The 18,467-nt window shown below is 35.6% G+C and overlaps 1 protein-coding gene across 1 annotated transcript; it reads right to left on the bottom strand.

Moving 5' to 3' along the window:
• Window positions 1-9,926: 9,926 nt before the first annotated feature.
• On the bottom strand, window positions 9,927-11,400 carry LOC127126289 (uncharacterized). The gene is made up of 3 exons (XM_051055187.1): window positions 10,991-11,400; window positions 10,781-10,907; window positions 9,927-10,694 (listed from the first exon to the last, which is right to left on the bottom strand). The coding sequence occupies exons 1-3, from the start codon at window positions 11,145-11,147 to the stop codon at window positions 10,268-10,270; spliced, it is 711 nt and encodes a 236-aa protein (XP_050911144.1). The 5' UTR covers window positions 11,148-11,400; the 3' UTR covers window positions 9,927-10,267.
• Window positions 11,401-18,467: the final 7,067 nt, after the last annotated feature.

The following is an 18,467-nucleotide window of genomic DNA, read 5'->3' as shown; positions in this document are numbered from 1 at the left end:
GAGCGGTCGACCATAGGGTCGGCGTGCGCTGACCCGTGGTGCCTGCGCCGACTGTATGCGTCGACGCAAGGCATTTTGCGCCGACCAGTGAGTTAAGCGTCGACCCCATGCGTCGACGCAAGGGGCCTTTGCGCCGACTCCCTCCAGTTGAGCAGAGTCTTTGCAGAGTGGAAGATAGTTAATCTTTTTATGTTGAAAATGTGATTGGTGATTGAACCATTGTAGTTAATCGTGAGGAATAATTTTGTGGGGTTTTATGTTGTGAAATGTTGATGCAAATATGTGATAAGTTGTTTTATTGAAAACTCTGAGTTGTAGGCTGATGAGCCAAAGTTGAATATAAGTTGTTTCGTTGAAAATACTGAGTAGTAGGCTGATGAGCCAACGTTGATTTTAAGTTGTTGTTGTTGAAAAAGCTGTTGTGTTGCTGTTGCTATTATGTTGTTAAGGTTGCAAGTCGTACATGCCATATACATTCATATGCATTAAGTCGGAGCTTTGTCTCACACCACGTTGGCCTGGATTGGCAAAATTATGGGGCTTTTGCTCACACCACGTTGGCCTGGATTGGCAAAAATTATGGGGCTTTTGCTCACACCACGTTGGCCTGGATTGGCAAATTTTTAAGTTGAAAGTTGAAGGCTTATGCCTTGATGCCCACTAAACTGGCAATGATTTTAAGTTGGGAGTTTTACTCCAAATGGTACCACATGCATGAAGAGTCGAGTCTCATTGAGTTGCATTTTATGTTGTTATTGAGTTGCCTTTACGTTGTGTTTGAATATGATAATTGAGTTGACTGTGCCGTTGCCTAATGCATGATATAATTAGGGTGATTAACGTGTAGAATTACTTAACATAACATGATAAATTATAATATTTGTTATATCGATTGAGGAACTCACCCTTACAGCTATATTTTTCAGGTAACGAGCAGTGAGTCGAATAGAAGCTAGTGCTTGAAGTCTAGTGTGGTTAGAGGGTCATGCTCTGATAGATGTAACATCGGGACGGGATGTTTGAATTGTTGAATGAATGTTAATTTTGATGAATTACAGATGTTGAAATATTTTATCCGCTGCGTATTGTTAAAGAAGTTTTATGTTGAATAAAATTGAGCATGACTGATTTTATATTGACTTTTGTGAAGAAGTTGTTATGTGACACCCTTGAGATGCATGATTACTCTGATATGTATGATTTAATTGTTGTTGTTTTATTATTAAACATTTGGGGTATTTTAGAAGGGTGTTACAGTACGCATATGCTGTCAGAGGAAGCAGATGATTGGTGGGTTGCTACCCGCACTGAGTTGGAAGCTGCCGGGAGTGCTGAGGTCACTTGGGCGGTGTTCAGAGAGAGATTTCTGAGGAAGTACCTTCCAGAGGAGGTCAGAGGAAGGAGAGAGATAGAGTTCTTAGAATTGAAGCAGGGCAATCGGTCTGTTACCGAGTATACTGCTAAGTTCACAGAGCTGTCGAAGTATTACATTCCCTATGATGAGGCTACTGGAGAATTTTCAAAATGCGTGAGGTTTGAGAACGGGTTACGTCCCGAGATCAAGCGGGCTATTGAGTATCAGCGGATTAGGGTGTTTTCTAATTTGGTCGACTGTTGCAGAAGGTTTGAACAGGATACCAAGGCCAGAGCGGAAAGCTATCAGCAGAGGGTTGATAGGAAAGGCAAGAATCAGAATGATGGTGGGAAACCGTATGCAGCTGGCAGAGGTTTCCAGAGACAGAGTGGGATGAAGAGACCTAGTGGGGGAGACTCTAGTGCTCCTGTTAAGTGTTTCAGATGTGGTCAGGCTGGACATCGTGTCCATGAGTGTACCAGTGCTAAGAAGAAGTGTTTCAAGTGTGGAAAAGGTGGTCACTTGGCTGCAGAGTGCCGGTTGAAGACTGCGATTTGTTTCAACTGTGGAGAGGTGGGTCATATCAGTCCACGTTGTCCTAAGCCGAAGAAAGAGAATCAGTCGGAAGGCAAGGTCTTTGCTTTATCGGGTTCTGAGACTTCTGCAGATGATCGTTTGACCCAAGGTACGTGTTATATTAATGGCATTTCTCTTGTAGCTATTGTTGACACTGGTGCGACTCATTCCTTTATATCTTTGGATTGTGCTGTGAAACTTAAAGTAGAGATATCTGAATGCATGGAAGTATGGTGATTGATACTCCTGCGAAGGGTTCAATGACTACTACTTCAGTTTGTTTAAATGTTCTTTAAGTATTTTTGGTAGAGACTTTGGGATGGACCTAGTGTGTCTTCCACTTGTGCAGATTGATGTTATCTGGGTATGAACTGGTTGGTGTTTATTGACGACATTTTGGTGTATCCGAAATCTAAAGAAGAGCATGCTGAGTATTTGAGAGTGGTTTTAGGAGTTCTGCGAGAAAAGAAGTTACTTGCTAAACTCTCTAAATGTGAATTTTGGTTAGAAGAGGTTAGTTTCCTTGGTCATGTGATTTCAAGAGGTGGTGTTGCGGTTGATCCTTCTAAGATCGAAGCGGTATCTAAGTGGGAAGCTCCGAAGTCAGTTTCTGAGATAAGAAGTTTTCTTGGACTTGCAGGTTATTATAGGAAATTCATTGAGGGATTTTCTAAGTTGGCGTTACCATTGACGATGTTGACTAGAAAGGGGCAAGCGTTTGTTTGGGACTCAAAATGTGAAGAAGGTTTCCAAGAGTTGAAGAGAAGGTTGACTACTGCTCCTATTCTGATATTACCGAGTTCGTCGGAACCATTTGAGGTTTATTGTGATGCTTCATTGTTGGGTTTAGGTGGTGTGTTGATGCAGAATAAGCAGGTTATAGCTTATGCTTCGAGACAACTAAGGGTTCATGAGAGGAACTATCTGACGCATGATTTAGAGTTGGCAGCTGTGGTGTTTGTTCTGAAGTTGTGGAGACATTACTTGTATGGATCAAGATTTGAAGTTTTCAGTGACCATAAAAGTTTAAAGTATTTGTTTGATCAGAAAGAGCTGAATATGAGACAAAGGAGATGGTTAGAATTTCTGAAGGATTATGATTTTGGTTTGAATTACCATCCGGGTAAAGCAAACGTAGTAGCTGATGCATTGAGTCGGAAATCATTGCATATGTCTATGTTAATGGTTAAGGAATTGGATTTAATTGAGCAGTTCAGAGACTTGAGTTTGGTGTGTGAGAGTACCCACAATAGTGTTAAATTGGGAATGTTGAAGTTAACAAGTAGTATTCTGAATGAGATTAGAGAGGGTCAGAAATCTGATATGCTTTTGGTTGATAGGTTGACCCTAGTGAAGCAAGGTCAAGGTGGTGAATTCAGAGTTGATGAGAATGGTGTTTTGAGATTTGGTAATCGGGTGTGCGTTCCGGATGTCACAGAACTTAAGAAGAGTATTCTTGAGGAAGGACATCGTAGTGGTCTGAGTATTCATCCTGGAGCTACGAAGATGTATCATGATTTGAAAAAGTTATTTTGGTGGCCGGGAATGAAAAGAGAAATTGCGAGTTTTGTTTATTCTTGTTTGACTTGTCAGAAGTCGAAGATTGAGCATCAGAAGTCGTATGGGCTAATGCAACCGTTGGCTATTCCAGAGTGGAAGTGGGATAGTATCAGTATGGATTTTGTTTCTGGTTTGCCGAGGACAAATAAGAATTTTGAGGCTATTTGGGTGATTGTTGATAGATTGACAAAATCGGCTCATTTCATTCCGATCAGAATGGATTATCCGTTAGAAAGATTAGCCGAGTTGTATATTGAGAAGATCGTAAGTTTGCATGGTATTCCGTCTAGTATTGTTTCGGACAGAGACCCTAGATTTACATCGAAGTTCTGGGAAGGTTTGCAGAAGGCTTTGGGAACTAAGCTGAGATTGAGTTCTGCATATCATCCGCAGACTGATGGTCAGACTGAGAGGACGATTCAGTCATTAGAGGATCTTTTGAGAGCTTGTGTTTTGGAAAAAGGAGGTGCTTGGGATTGTTATTTACCTTTGATTGAGTTTACCTACAACAATAGTTTTCATTCGAGCATTGGTATGGCGCCGTTTGAAGCCTTGTATGGTAGGAGATGTCGGACACCGTTATGTTGGTATGAGTCCGGTGAGAGTGCTGTGGTTGGACCGGAGATTGTTCAACAAACTACGGAAAAGATTAAGATGATTCAGGAGAAGATGAGAATTGCTCAGAGTCGTCAGAAGAGTTATCATGATAAGAGGAGGAAGTCACTTGAGTTCCAAGAGGGAGATCATGTGTTTCTTCGTGTTACTCCGATAACTGGTGTTGGTCGAGCCTTGAAGTCGAAGAAATTGACACCTCGATTTATTGGTCCTTATCAGATTTTGGAAAGGATAGGGGAAGTAGCCTATCGTATCGCTTTACCGCCGTCGCTTGCGAATTTGCATGATGTTTTTCATGTGTCTCAGTTGAGGAGGTACATTCATGATCCGTCGCATGTAGTCCAGGTAGATGATGTACAGGTGAGAGATAACCTGACTGTTGAAGCATCACCTATGAGGATCGAGGATCGAGAGTTGAAGCAGTTGCGGGGTAAAGAGATTGCCTTGGTGAAGGTAGCTTGGGGAGGACCAGCAGGTGGCAATGTGACTTGGGAACTGGAGAGTAAGATGAAGGAGTCTTATCCAGAGTTGTTCGCTTGAGGTATGTTTTCGAGGACGAAAACTCTTTTAGTGGGGGAGAGTTGTAACACCCCGATAATAATAAAATAATTATTTGAATTAGATTAATAATTTATTTATTAATTTAATTAAATAATTGACAATTTTATTATTATTATTTTTGGATTATTATTATTGGAAAATATATATATGTTGGAATAAGGAAAAGTTCTCATTTGGAAAAGCATTTCACGTGAAAACAGAACAGAGAACGATCGTGAGAGAAAAGGGAAAAGGGCAGAGAAGAGGAGCGGAAGAGCAAAGGTTGGAGAACGAAAGCTTGAAGCTCAAAGATTCTGCCGGATTGTTAAGGTAAGGGGGTTTATCATCGGTTAAAGGGTATTATATGATAATATGTACTGGGTAGTGATAACCATTGTTTTATCTCTGATTAGATTGATGTATGATGAATTTGTGAAATAGTGGATGAATGAAATTGGATGATAATTGAAAGGAATTCGAAGAAATTTAACATCTATGCACATAACAGCCAGTGGATGAATGAAATTGGACGATAATTGAAAAGGAATTCGTAGAAATTAACATCTGTGCACATAACAGCCAAATGACGTTCGCCATTATGCCTTCGGCGTTCGCCGTTTGGGTTTTTTTTCAGAATAAGAGCGTTTAACGCTAATGGCGTTCGCCATTAGCCTAATGGCGTTCGCCATATCAGTTTGACAGACAGTTTTTCCAGAATGAGAGCGTGTAACGCTAATGGCGTTCGCCATTAGCCTAATGGCGTTCGCCATATCAGTTTGAAGGACAGATTTCGCGTTTTAAACTCCCAGATGTGATATCGTTGTAATGTTGTTGTCGTTTTGTTGGGTCTTGAGTAGTATAGGTATTAGTAGAGTGTGCTAATACTGTGTTTGATTATGTGGCATTATATGATATGCTGTTGTGATAAAATGTGTTAATGATGTGTGATGCTATGCATGATGCTGTGAATGTATCAGTTATGTATGCATTGTGAATAGACTGCTTTGTGGCTTATAATGTGAGCATGTGTCTATTCTTGAATTGTTGTTGATGTTGCATTGCTAGATGATTAGCGTGCATAGCATAGCCTTCGGGGCTGTAGCTAATTCCCATTGTGAGGAATTAGTGAGTGAACCATTGTGGGTTTGTTGTTGATGTTTGCATGCTAGGTGATTAGTGTGCATAGTCTAGCCTTTGGGGCTGTAGCTAATTCTCATAGTGAGGAATTAGTGAGTGAGTCACTAGGTCTCAAATGAGTGAGACTAGTGAGCTTAGTAGCCGTATCTGGATTGATCGGTGAGCTTGAACTATATGTTCAAGAAGAGTCGGTACCGCATTTCATGGAGTCTCATTGTATAATGAATGCATGGCATAGCCTGTGGGGCTGTAGCTAATTCCCATTGTGAGGAATTAGTGAGTAAATCGTTGTGTTGTGTTGTTGGTGTTGAATATGGTTTGAGGATTATACATATGATATATATTATTGTTGAATATGATGTTTGGACGGATATTGCCGTTGCTGAATGCGTAGTCTGGTTAGGGTGAATTGATGTGTTATTTACTTAGCATTACATGTTGTTCTATAATGCTTATTATATTGATTGAGGAACTCACCCTTACAACTATTTTTCAGGTAACGAGCAGTGAGTTGAGTAGAAGCTAGTGCTATGGAGTCTAGTGTCGTCCTTAGTGGGTCATGCTCTGGTAGATGTAACATCGGGAGGGGATGTTTGACTATGTTTTAATTTAGTTGTTGATCAACTTTACATGTAATGTAGTACATGCTTTGAATGTTGATGTTTTGTATCCGCTGCGTATTATGCAACTGTTTTATTTTGATAAATAAATGAGCATGACAGGATATTTTGATGAATGTTGTGAAATGCATTGTGTGGCACCCTTCGGGGCATAATTACTCTGATTGATATGTTATTATTTTAATTAAAAATTTTGGGGTATTTATAAGGGTGTTACAATACTCTTCCAATATTCCTTTTCCTTGGGTGAATTACTAGGAACAAATACTTCACACTGACCAATAACCTCCAAGGTCATCGGAGAAGCGCTACAGAAGATGTGATAAGTTGTCTCATCCATTAATTCCATCTCGCTAGCTCATAAAGTCCTTGTACGCAAGCAACATCTTGAGAGGTCCAAGGAACCCTAGAAGAAAGATTTATGGGGAACTTGGGAAGCACTGTGTGAGAAACCTTAGGAATCTCAATAGCACTAGAATCGAAAGACTTAGCTCTCTTTCCAAGTCCCCCTTCTTCAGCCAGATCCTTATCTCGACTTTTTTTTGTCATTGGTTATAAAAGGGGGCAGTCATATGACATTTTTCTCTGTCTCTCATCCTTGTTGGAAGTAGCCAAATGAATGGGGAGGTCTGAAAGAGAGCCTGCATCAGTAAAGGGATGATCTTTAGCCACCTCTGTTGATACAAGGATGGAAAGAGGTGGAGAAGCCTGAGAAGCAATCACGGTCACCCTAGTCTTCTCTCTCTCCTAAAGACTTCTGATGGACGCCATGGATCTTGTAAAATGAAAAAAAAAAGATGTTTATCCACCAATAAATGTCCAAAATACCTAATAAAAGCAATGTAAATACTCTCTTCTCACCAAAAAGTTATCTCCTCTCTTTAGCATTGGAAGCATCCAAGACATGTCGGGAATTGACGAGTCGTCTTTACTGCTTGATATCCCCTACTTCTTCGGGACCCTCACCCTTCTTAAAACCCAGGTTTCCCAAAAGATTATTAGGTCATTTTTCACTTACTCTTCTTTTGGGGTCAATTTCTCATAAGTGACATCATAACTCAGAGAGTCTCGATCAAAATGGCTTCAGACCTAATATTTCTTAATCCTCTCTTTGTACTTGGAAGATAAGGAGGTAAAGTTACCGACAGGAGTGGGAACCCCTTCTTAAACCTTACAAAAAAACATAATGAATCCTCAGAGTCAAATGTGTCACTAGAATATAATGGTCCTTCAGACCTTTCCACTTGTCCATATAGACGTCGATCATCTTGGTTGACCGTCGGAGAGAAATTATTCATACCCACAAACATAACCCTTTGAAGTGCATGACACAGAGAATAAATTGAAGAAAATATTGATGAACGGTTTTTTATCTCGATACTCGCACTAGTATTGAAACATCTTGGAAAAGGCCTAGGAAGATGGGTGGAGCTGGGAATGAGCAATGTCTAGGTGGTTAAACAATGCCTCTTTAAAAGCAGTAAAGGTCAACCTGAATCTCAGAAAAGTGAAGAGACACTCGTAGAAAGGGATAAAACACCTGTCACAATGGTTACAAATCCTTTTTCCATCATCAATGTGGGAAATTGCCCAATCTAGAGAAGGACTCACTTATATCTCAACTTTTCTACCTTTTTCGCACAATTGAATCTAGACACAGTTCCCACCGACTCAGAATCCATCCAATGGTAAACCTCAAAGCCCGACGATGGTACCTAATATGCACGTTCATGCCCCACCGTGTCGTCCCAACACTCACGTAAAAGATAACGATGTTCATATATTGGTTTGTTATTGCTAAAAAGGAGATGATCTCTAATTTCTTCAGCAGTAGGATCTTGGTCATGCGCCCTCCTTGAAATATTCAACAAAGAAGAAGGTTCATCCTTCATTCTGGGAAGCAAAGGCCACTTCCAATTTATTGCGGACTTGGAGAGAGGAAACTAAGCGAGCAACCGCTTCCACATAAGCCAGAGTGTGGGAATTCCCTTTAAAGGGGGCTAAAAGGGACTTCTACACTCTTAACAGAACCTACTTCGGGACCCATAACTATCCCTTAGAATCACTAGATTAGGGATGGGAACATTGATTTCTAATGGTTTTTCATGAGAAATGTCAAGATTTTTGTAAATGGCTAATATGGGAGAGTCATCCCCATCAACTCCATTCACGTCCTCAGAAACACCCTAGGTTTTCCATGAATTAGTAAAGGGTAAGGTAAGAAAGTATTACTAGGAAAAGAAGATGGAGCAAAAGACGCCAATTGAAAAAGAGAAATATTGATAATGTGAGAATGCCAACAGAGAGAAAAGACAACTCAAATCAAAGATCCATAAGGCGTGGGATGCTAAAGAAAAGATGGCACATGTATAATAAGGAAAAATGTGAAAGGAAGCCAAAGTTGCATGAAGTGCCAAAGCGGACCTTATATAAGGAATTGAGGAATATAATCAATGTCACAAGGTAAGGGACGTGGAAGCTTAATAATCGATGGTTCAAATGATGCCTCGAAGTGGACTCGAATGCCTTAGGTTGAAGTGCCATGCCCTAACCTACGTCCTTAGGGTCACACGTAAGATAATCTATGAAACATCTCAATGATTAGATAGATATGTAATGACGTTGTCTCCAGATCCTTTCCACTCCTCAACACGGGGTCACTAACAAGGCATGTCAGGCCCGATTTTCAGAAGACTTTCCATCCATCATAGCATAGCAAGCCTTGGGAGTAACTGCTTTAGGTCGAACCTAAGCCCAAAAACCAGGGAGGTCCAATTTAACACATCTTATAAATGGCGTCATTGGCACAAACTAGGTATGATTTTCCTATTCATAATTTACTCATTCTCCATTATTTAAAGTCTCACTTGTGCGTTGGAGTGCTAACCTTGTAGGTCCGTCCTCCATAACCGCACCAAAATAACTCGAGTTACTTTGCAACTGCACTAGAGCAAGGTGCATTATCACTCCAAGAATCTTAATCAACAATTATGATTCCAGTATGAAACAACTTTAAAAAAATACTAAAAACATTTGTTGCACAAAAGTAAGAAGGGATTTGATTCATCATGAGAACTCATATTTTATATTTGGAAGTCTCAAATCTGATTAGGATATTGTCTTAGTATAAACTTTAACTCTTGCCCAAAATTAACTATTATTGATTGGTTAACATGACCATGAATTTAGATGGAAAAAAATCCTACTTATCGTTATCAATATTATTGATAAGATTTGAATGACTAAAAACTTAAAAGCTTTTTGAGAACAAAGACATACATGTCATTGACTCCATTGGAAGAGTAATGCAAGGAGTGACTAGTTTCAAACATAGATAGCAACAAAAATGAATCAACCAAGAAGTAACAAGATGAATCAACCTAAGTGGAAACCCCAAAAGCCAAATGGTGTAATGTAGATGTGAACTTCTTTTTAGAATGCTTATGGGGTTGTAGTGTTGTAATTAGAGACAAAGGTGGTAGAGTTGCAACTATGGCAACTTGGAGAAAAAGTTGGAGAGAAACTAGGACAAACGATGCAATAATCATTAATACCATGCAATCTCCATATTCAGTTTAGACATATATCAATCAATACAAGTATCACTATAAGTTAACAACAAAACCATCTTTAACTAAATCACTATTATTTGATGACAATTTGGTTTTAAAATAGGATCCCTTACCTCGTTGCGACAAATTGGTATCAAAAAATTATTGATGATATGGATATTGTTATTTATCATTTTTGTGAAGAAGAATTAGTTAATTCATACCGCAACGTTAATAAACTTTGCAACAACTGTACCCGATCAAAATCGGAAACATCTTTATGCGACCTAGAGACAGTTAGTAATGTTCCATTCTCAAGGTAGTGCCCCTTCGTTAACAACAAGCAAGGGCACCCTTTCCTTCCGTCTCACAGTCTTTTCCTTCAATTCCCCCAACACCCCATTTGGATCTGAACCCCCTCCTTTCTTACTAGCACCCTTCCTTGTTGCTAGCCTCTTCAATTCAGAGCAAAACCCTGTGATTTGACTCATGATTTCTCTGCCACCCAACAAATTCTGAGCAGAGAATGTACTCTTCAGTTTCGATCTTCTATTACTTCTCACAGAACACTCTTTCAAATCAGCTGTCTCTTCCAACAACGGTTTCTTCAGCTTATTGGTACCACCATCGAAATTCGTCGCAGTAAAGTTTGGATTTTTATTCTCAATATCTTCACTCAAGTTCCTTGAACAAATGGGTCTTCTATTTTCATCACAATTCTTAACCATAGAAGATTTTTCCCTAATTTATACAACAGAAAAACCGCATTAATCAATCGTAATCTTATCAATTTTAGTTTTTCTTTATAAGAGATCTGGTAATAGTACCTTCTATTTCTCTCTCTAAATGGAAGAATTTCAGAAAAGCTTGCAAATTTCAATAGCTTTGCCTTGGAGTTCGTTGTTGTGGTGATGGGTTTTGGAAAATCTTGAGCAATGTTGCGATGTTTGCAATCTGAAAATGAAGTGAAATTAAGAAACAGAGAAAACCCATTACAAAAAAAATGATCTTTATCCTTTATTTGAAGAAGATCTCACCTTGAGTGCAAAACCAGGTTTCATCGTCATCTTCATCAACCAGAAGCTCATTGGAAGCAGTGAAATCAAACCATTTGGGCGCGTCGAAGTACTCGTACGTGTCGTCTTGAACGAAGGTGGAGTCGATGTTGTTCCAATCAATGTTTTCTGGTTCCATCTTCGGTTGAGAGAATCTGAAAAGTTCAAAAAACAAGAAATTAGAAATAAGAATTTGAGAGGAAAAGAGAGTGAAATTTTTGAATGAGAATGTAATGGTAATGGTTGAAGAATGAGTTGGTGTTCTTTGAGATGAATCTGTGGGCGCAAAAGATTAGAATGAAGAATTGAAAGTGTATTGTGTTGTGTGGTTTTGTATATTGTAACAGAATGTTTCTTTAACGTTTGAAGTTTCATAGGATTCGACCGTTGGGGTCACTTTGCTGAAACTGAAACACTTTTTAGCTGTTTTCTTATTTTTTGGTCAAACTATTTTTAGTTTATTTTTTATTTTAAATTGATATTCTCAACAAAATATCTACTTTTTGTTTACAACATCCCTTTTTGCTTATGCACCATTTCTCCTTTTTACATTTTTTTCAGCTCCCATTGGATATATATATATATATATATATATATATATATATATATATATATATATATATATATATATATATATATATATATATATATATATATAGATATATATATATATATATATATATATATATATATATATATATAGATATATATATATATATATATATCTATATATATATATATATATATATATATATATATATATATATATATACCATTTCTCCTTTTTACATTTTTTTCAGCTCCCATTGGGTGTATATATATATATAATATATATATATATATATATATATATATATATATTATATATATAATATATATATATATCTAATATAATAATATATATATATATATATATATATATATCGTGCTATTTTGAAGTTAAACATTATGTTTTAGAGTTTATACAGAAATTATTGCAATAAGGCTGAACTGAAACAAATAGAACTGGAGTTTTGTAATTCTGTTGGAGGTGCAATTAAGTGCGTTTAAAAGAGAGTTTAAATTTATTTTAGAAGGAGAGTTTCATAATTTTATCATAAATCTATAATATTTGGTGTTATTTTTAAGGAAGACAATTTTAGAGTTAGGACAAGAGTTTTTAGCAATTTCGAGAGTGGTGACTTGTCGTTACCTTTTTTATGAGTTTAAGAATTCTATTTTATTTGGTTAGAGTTGTCAGATTTGTTTTTTAGTTGTTTAGAGTTGAAGATCAGAATATAGGATACACTTGAGTTGATTTTGGAGCATTGTTGACTATGAAGCTTGGACTCAGACACGGACACGGAACACGACACAGACACAGACACGAGGACTCCGCTAATGTAAAAATCATATGATACGGACACGGCTATATATATTTTATATATTAATATAGTAATACAATTTATGGATAAAATTTATAAAAAGTTTAAAATAAAAAGCAAAATTTATGTTTATTTAAGATAAAATAATTTAAAATACTTTCAAAATTTTCAAAAAAAAATCGAACATGATAATTGATATTCATAGATACCTTGTGAAAACCAAAACAATGGTGTGCAAAGATGAAAATAATCGGAGAAGATAAAAGAATTTTGTGGAGACAAAAGCAGTGAAATATAAAAAAAAAAATAATAAGGAATCCTTGTGTTATTTTTATAGTAAAAAAATGGAATATGAAAGCTAAAAAACGTATTTATTTTTTAAATTTTGAAAAAAATTTAGCTGAGTTTTTATTTTTAAAAAAATTTCTGGAATTTTCTGAATTGAGTTGTGTCCTTTGTTTGAAATAAGGTGTCGTATCCGTGTCTGTAGCAATTAAATTTTTATTTTAGTTTGACACTTCAAAAACATGTCTGATACGTGTCGTATGTGTGTCGTACACATGTCAGTGTCCGACACAGCGACACGCCGTGTGAATGACGTATCAGAGCTTCGTAGATTGTTGACATTATAAAGTTACCTTTGAATAATATTTTTATTTATTTAAGGTCGTTAAGGAAAAAGAGTTAAAATTGAGTTGTTGGGTAATTTATAATAATATTATTGAGTTAAATTGGGATCTGAGTAATTTAATTCTTTAAAGTTATTTTGATAAGGCTATACTTGTCTTGAATAGTTGATGTTTTACCTTGTTGGTGGTCGGACATAAGTAATATTATAAATTACTCTGTTGGTAAGTGGTATTGTGATAATAGGTTAATATTTTGTACTATTGATGAGTATATGTGAATATATGATATAAAGTATGTGTATAATTGAGTGACTTGTTGTGTTTACTTAATGATTAATTGATGTTATAATGAATTAATATGATTGAATGCTTGTGAATATGCATTTGATGAGGTGTTGCTATTTGGTATTGTTTGCTAATTGTCGTAACCTTGATTAATTGTTGCGTGTTGATAATGATTTTGTGCATAATTGTGATAAATGCATGTGATAAGTTTGGTGATTATTTTGGTGATTACTTTTGTGATAATGTATGTTATTGAGAGTCATGCATCATGGTGTACAGACTTCGGTTCAGTTTTGGTGTGCTCTGGTTCGGTCATATGGTTTCAAAAGCGAGTAACATATTTTATACGGGAATCGGTGAAGCGTTACTTATGGTGATTGTTATGATTTTGGTGTGATTTGATCTTATGGTGGGGATTCAGGAGCGAGTAGTTGATTCCATATGGAAATCAGTGAAGCGCTACTTATGGTGATAGTAACGATTTTGGTGTGCTATGGTCCTATGGTGGGGTTTCAGGAGCGAGATGTACATGTGTTTCCCATGAATGGTACCACATACATAATGAGTTAGTTGCGGAGTACATTGCATACATGTTTGCATATGTAATTGATTGTTCATGATGTTATTGATTGGTTGAGAATACTTAACGTGATTAATGAGTTATTGTGAATAGTATGCATACATGATGAATGTGCATGTTGTTATGAATGGGTGTGAGACATTGGTGTTGTATATTTTGTAATGAATGTGTGTTTGTTGTATGATTATATACCTCAATATTCCTTACATTATTTATATTATATGTTGTTTTTCACCCATTTGCTTCAGTTTGTCCATCATGGACATCTTGCGGATACTCCGGAGTGATTCCTTGTTATTGTGTGTTGGAAGGTGGCTTGTTGGAGCTACACTTCGCCTTTACTTTATTCGCTTTATAATACATAAGTGGTTTACTACTCTGATCGTGTAACATCGGGGACGGGAGTTATTATGTTTTCGAAGTTGTTGTTGCTTTTGTTATTTTTGAGTTTATAACTTATTTATGATGTTGTGTTGAAAATGTCTTTCTGCTGCGTTGTTCAAATGATTTGATATATTTTTGAAGGATTATCATTGGTGGCACCTTAAATTTTCGTGTAATGCTTTATTTATAAGTTCCAGTGTTTAGGGTGTTACATTTAAAGTGATAAATCTAGTGAATGTCTATCCTACTATTTTCAATCACATTTATCATGAGTTTTACTTGTCAAATGATCTCTCAATATTAATAAGTTGTTATCTACTCCCAAGGTGGTCAGACAAAGTAAAAAACATATGGCATAAATTCACATGAATAAAATATATCAAGATAACTCATTCATAGTATTCAAAATATTACTAACTCATTAAACTTTACATTATCCAACAAAGCAAGTTTAGCTCATAATGAGTAAAATAAGCACAACACATAAAGATCTTAAGTTACACATTCCTAAGCAAGAAGATAGAAATGATAAAACTAAAAATGACATTTTAATCACTTGCAATTTATTAATTAATAAGTGACATCTTCTGTCACTCCTCTCACCGTTGTTTCCTTAGACTGACGAGACTGGTGTCACGACGGGAACTCTGGATCCTCCTTAATTTCTCTTATGAATACTTCTTTCCAAACTTCAGAACCTCTTTCTTCATTACATTGCAGTTCTATTTATAAAATTTTATCGACCACATAATGTCTGTCTATTTAAATCTTGGGCCTTTAGAATTATCCATTAACTCAAGCTCAAAAAATAAATCATATTTCTTTTTGGTGTATTACAATAGTATAATGCACATGGGAGACAACATGACATTATGGCAGCGCTGGAGCTAGAGCTGTCAAAATGGGCTAGCCTATATGGTCCGGCCAGCCAGTCCGAAAAATCTAGAGCTTGGGCTTTAAAATTAGAGCTCATGTCTTTTAGGGATTTTTTAGCCCGACCTTAAAAATCCCGTTATCCATTAGAGTTAGCATGTATGGGTTGTGGGTAGTCCGTTAGGCCCGCATAAGTATAAATTAAGAAAACAATTATATTAATACTTATATTGTCTTACTCCAAAATAACACATTATTTTTTATCACATCACTAAATTTTAACTCTATTATATTCAATTTTTCTCTTTTAAATTTTATACATAAATATAATTAACACTTTTTCATCGTATTCTATTAGTTTCCCTTATGTTAATATTCAAGTATTATTTTATACAATTTAGACATGTGTTGTATTTAAAAACGCATTTCAGTATTTATAAAAGATAATATAGTACTTAAAAATGTATTATGTTCAAAATATAAATTTTAATTTCATTCATAATAAATATTACGAGATTTTAATTTTAATTTTTTATTTTAAAAAATCTCGTTTAGGATCGGGTAGCCCGAAGCCCATCTAGGGCTGGACTCGGGTAATAATTTTCTAGCCCATATTATAACAGGACTTTTTTGGCTCAGCCCTAAAGAGCCTGAGGTCCGCCAAGGCCGGCCCGTTTAATATCAGGTAGCCTATTTTGACAACTCTAGGTGGAGCAACGACAACAGCAGGCCTTAACCGTTTTTCAAACTTTTTTCTGGTAGCGTTTCATCCATGTACATTCATTTTCTCCAGCTCAATCCTATTTTATTCTCAATTCTCTGTCATGTCAGCATTAACATTGAAGTCGAGAACTCATACCAAAATCTTCTGACTCAACGTCTGCTGGATGGTGTTCAAGGATTCCTGGTGCAATAAAACTTATCACAAAAGCTGCTTTTGCACAAGAACAAAACAAAATAAAATTGACAAATAAAGAGCACCTAGTGTGCTCTAATCTAAATTAACTAAAATAACATAAAACATAAATAAATGACATTACTCAAGATACAAACTATCCTAAAATTCAAGTATAAAAGGTTTAAACATCTCACACAAAATGAGTTATCACCCGCAAATAGGGATTTCTTAATTCCTTCATCTGGGGCGACTCTTCTGGGCAAGGACCTTTAAGTCGAGTCCCCCATGCAAGACTTTTAAGTTGAGTCCCTTAGACAATATTTTTAAGTCGAGTCCCTCGTGCGAGACTTTTAATTTGAGCCCACTAGGCGAGACTTTTAAGTCGAGTTCCTCAGATGAGACTTTTCACGCGAGACTTCATGTTGTTTTATTTTGCTTTATTAGAAAAAAGTCATAAAAGTAAAAATGATTATTCCCTTTCTCATTTCTATAATGATTACTATGAAAATAAAATGAGAAATTTGATTGCTTTATCTTACTTATATAATCATAATTCTAATTGGAAAAATAAAGATAATATGCATTTGATTAATGAAAAAATGACCCCAAAAAAATTGGGTACCAAAGGTCAATAAGTTAAATTGGTATGCATATATGCTTAACGCTTGAATTCAAAATGTCATATTGACGGTGGTTGTTTAAATTATATGGCCAAAGATATAAATATTTTCTCTTACTTTACTTTAAAGAAACGATAATATTCTTTTTATGTAAACGACAAAGGTAAATCTATTGGATATGATTCGATTAATAAGAGTCATAATCCTACCTTTGAGTTATTATGATTGTTGAAAATTTATAACATAATTTATTTAAGTGTCAAGTATGATGTGTGACAAAGTTAATGGAGTGTCGTATAAATTCTTATATATACAAGATCTCTAAAACTCGAAAACAAAGATGTTGAAGGTCAACAAAGACTGATTTTGCTTAACGAACTAGTCTTAAAGTTAGATATTATCAACCCAAGGGAGAAGTATGGTCTTACATCCTACTTAATTGTTCCTCTATTTATACTTATTTTTTCCCGTTTTTTTTATCATGTAACACTTCCTTTTTATATGAGTTATTTTTGTGTTATATGTGTTGTTTATTTATTTCTTCTTCATCATCCCTTCCCCACATCTTGATAATGACAAAGGGTGGAGAAGTATCCTCTAATTGGGAGTAAAGTATACGTTCTTTATCTATTAAGGGGTTTAGTGCTTCATTTATTTTATCTATAATTTTGGAGTTTATCACTTGCTTGATAGATGCATTGTCATCATAAAAAGGGGGGAAATATGGTTATATGTGTTGTATAGGTTAAAGTCTTCTAAAGGTTTTTATGATAACAACTGATAAAAGGAAAATTCAAATCTCAAATATCATCAGTCAAGAATCAAGCTAAAAGTAAAGTATACAAGTTCCTCGATGAAGATTTAAAATGAGTCAATTCATAAAATCAAAAGGAATTGAAGATGTTAAAGCTCGTGAGATTCTACGCTTAGTATTTTTTATCCTATATTTGATAAGTTGTACAGAATTTAAGAAAGAATATGCATTGGAGTATTAAGTAGGTTCACACACGCATTAAAACTATTTTACACTCTCCATATTTTTCTAAAATCTTCTAAAAACCAATACGACAAGTGCTTAATCGATTAAGAAGCAATTTTGATCAATTAGGAAAGTTATACTCACTATGCAATATATTAGATCTTTCATATAATAAATTAAGGAGTGAGTTCCTTTCTAGTCTATTAGGAATCCTGTTTAATTGGTTAAGATATGTAGCATGTTGTTTCTAATCTATTAGACATCAGCTAAACCCAAGGATTGTTGTCCTTTCTAGCTGATTTTTTATATATAAATGAGTGTTTTCCTCATTGAAAAATTATGAATTTTATGAACTATCTACTATCATATCTTACTCATTCTTCTTTTGCTATCAGTTTTATTCACTAGAAATCACCTTAATATTGAAAGAGTGAAAAGTTTCATCTGAGAGTTTTGTTCTTCTGTTATTATGCTGAATTTGTTTATTCAAGAGCTTAGTCCTTTTATGTTGTTGTAATAGACTTGAAGGTTGCAATCTAAACATCTAAAAAGCTTGGTGTAAGGTTTTTGGGTTGATATTGTGCAAAAGCTCAAGTTGTTGGTAGTGAAAATATTAATATGAAACTCTTGGGGACTATAATAGGTTGTGTTGTTTAAGGTGGGACCAAGATAAATTGTTGGTGTGATCTTTATAAACTTTATCTATTTATTTTATGTATTTTATCTTTTCCTCAACTTGTACCCTCTTCTTAAAATCAATAAGCATATTATCAATCATGTTCTAAAAAGTGTTTTGAAATTCTAATATCAAAATTCACCATGCCCTCTCTTGTGTTCGAAGTCGATT

Source organism: Lathyrus oleraceus, chromosome 3, assembly GCF_024323335.1.
Source record: "Lathyrus oleraceus cultivar Zhongwan6 chromosome 3, CAAS_Psat_ZW6_1.0, whole genome shotgun sequence".
NCBI lineage: Eukaryota > Viridiplantae > Streptophyta > Magnoliopsida > Fabales > Fabaceae > Lathyrus > Lathyrus oleraceus.
The sequence above is the reverse complement of the archived record's forward strand: the minus strand, read 5'-3'. Positions and strand labels throughout refer to the sequence as shown.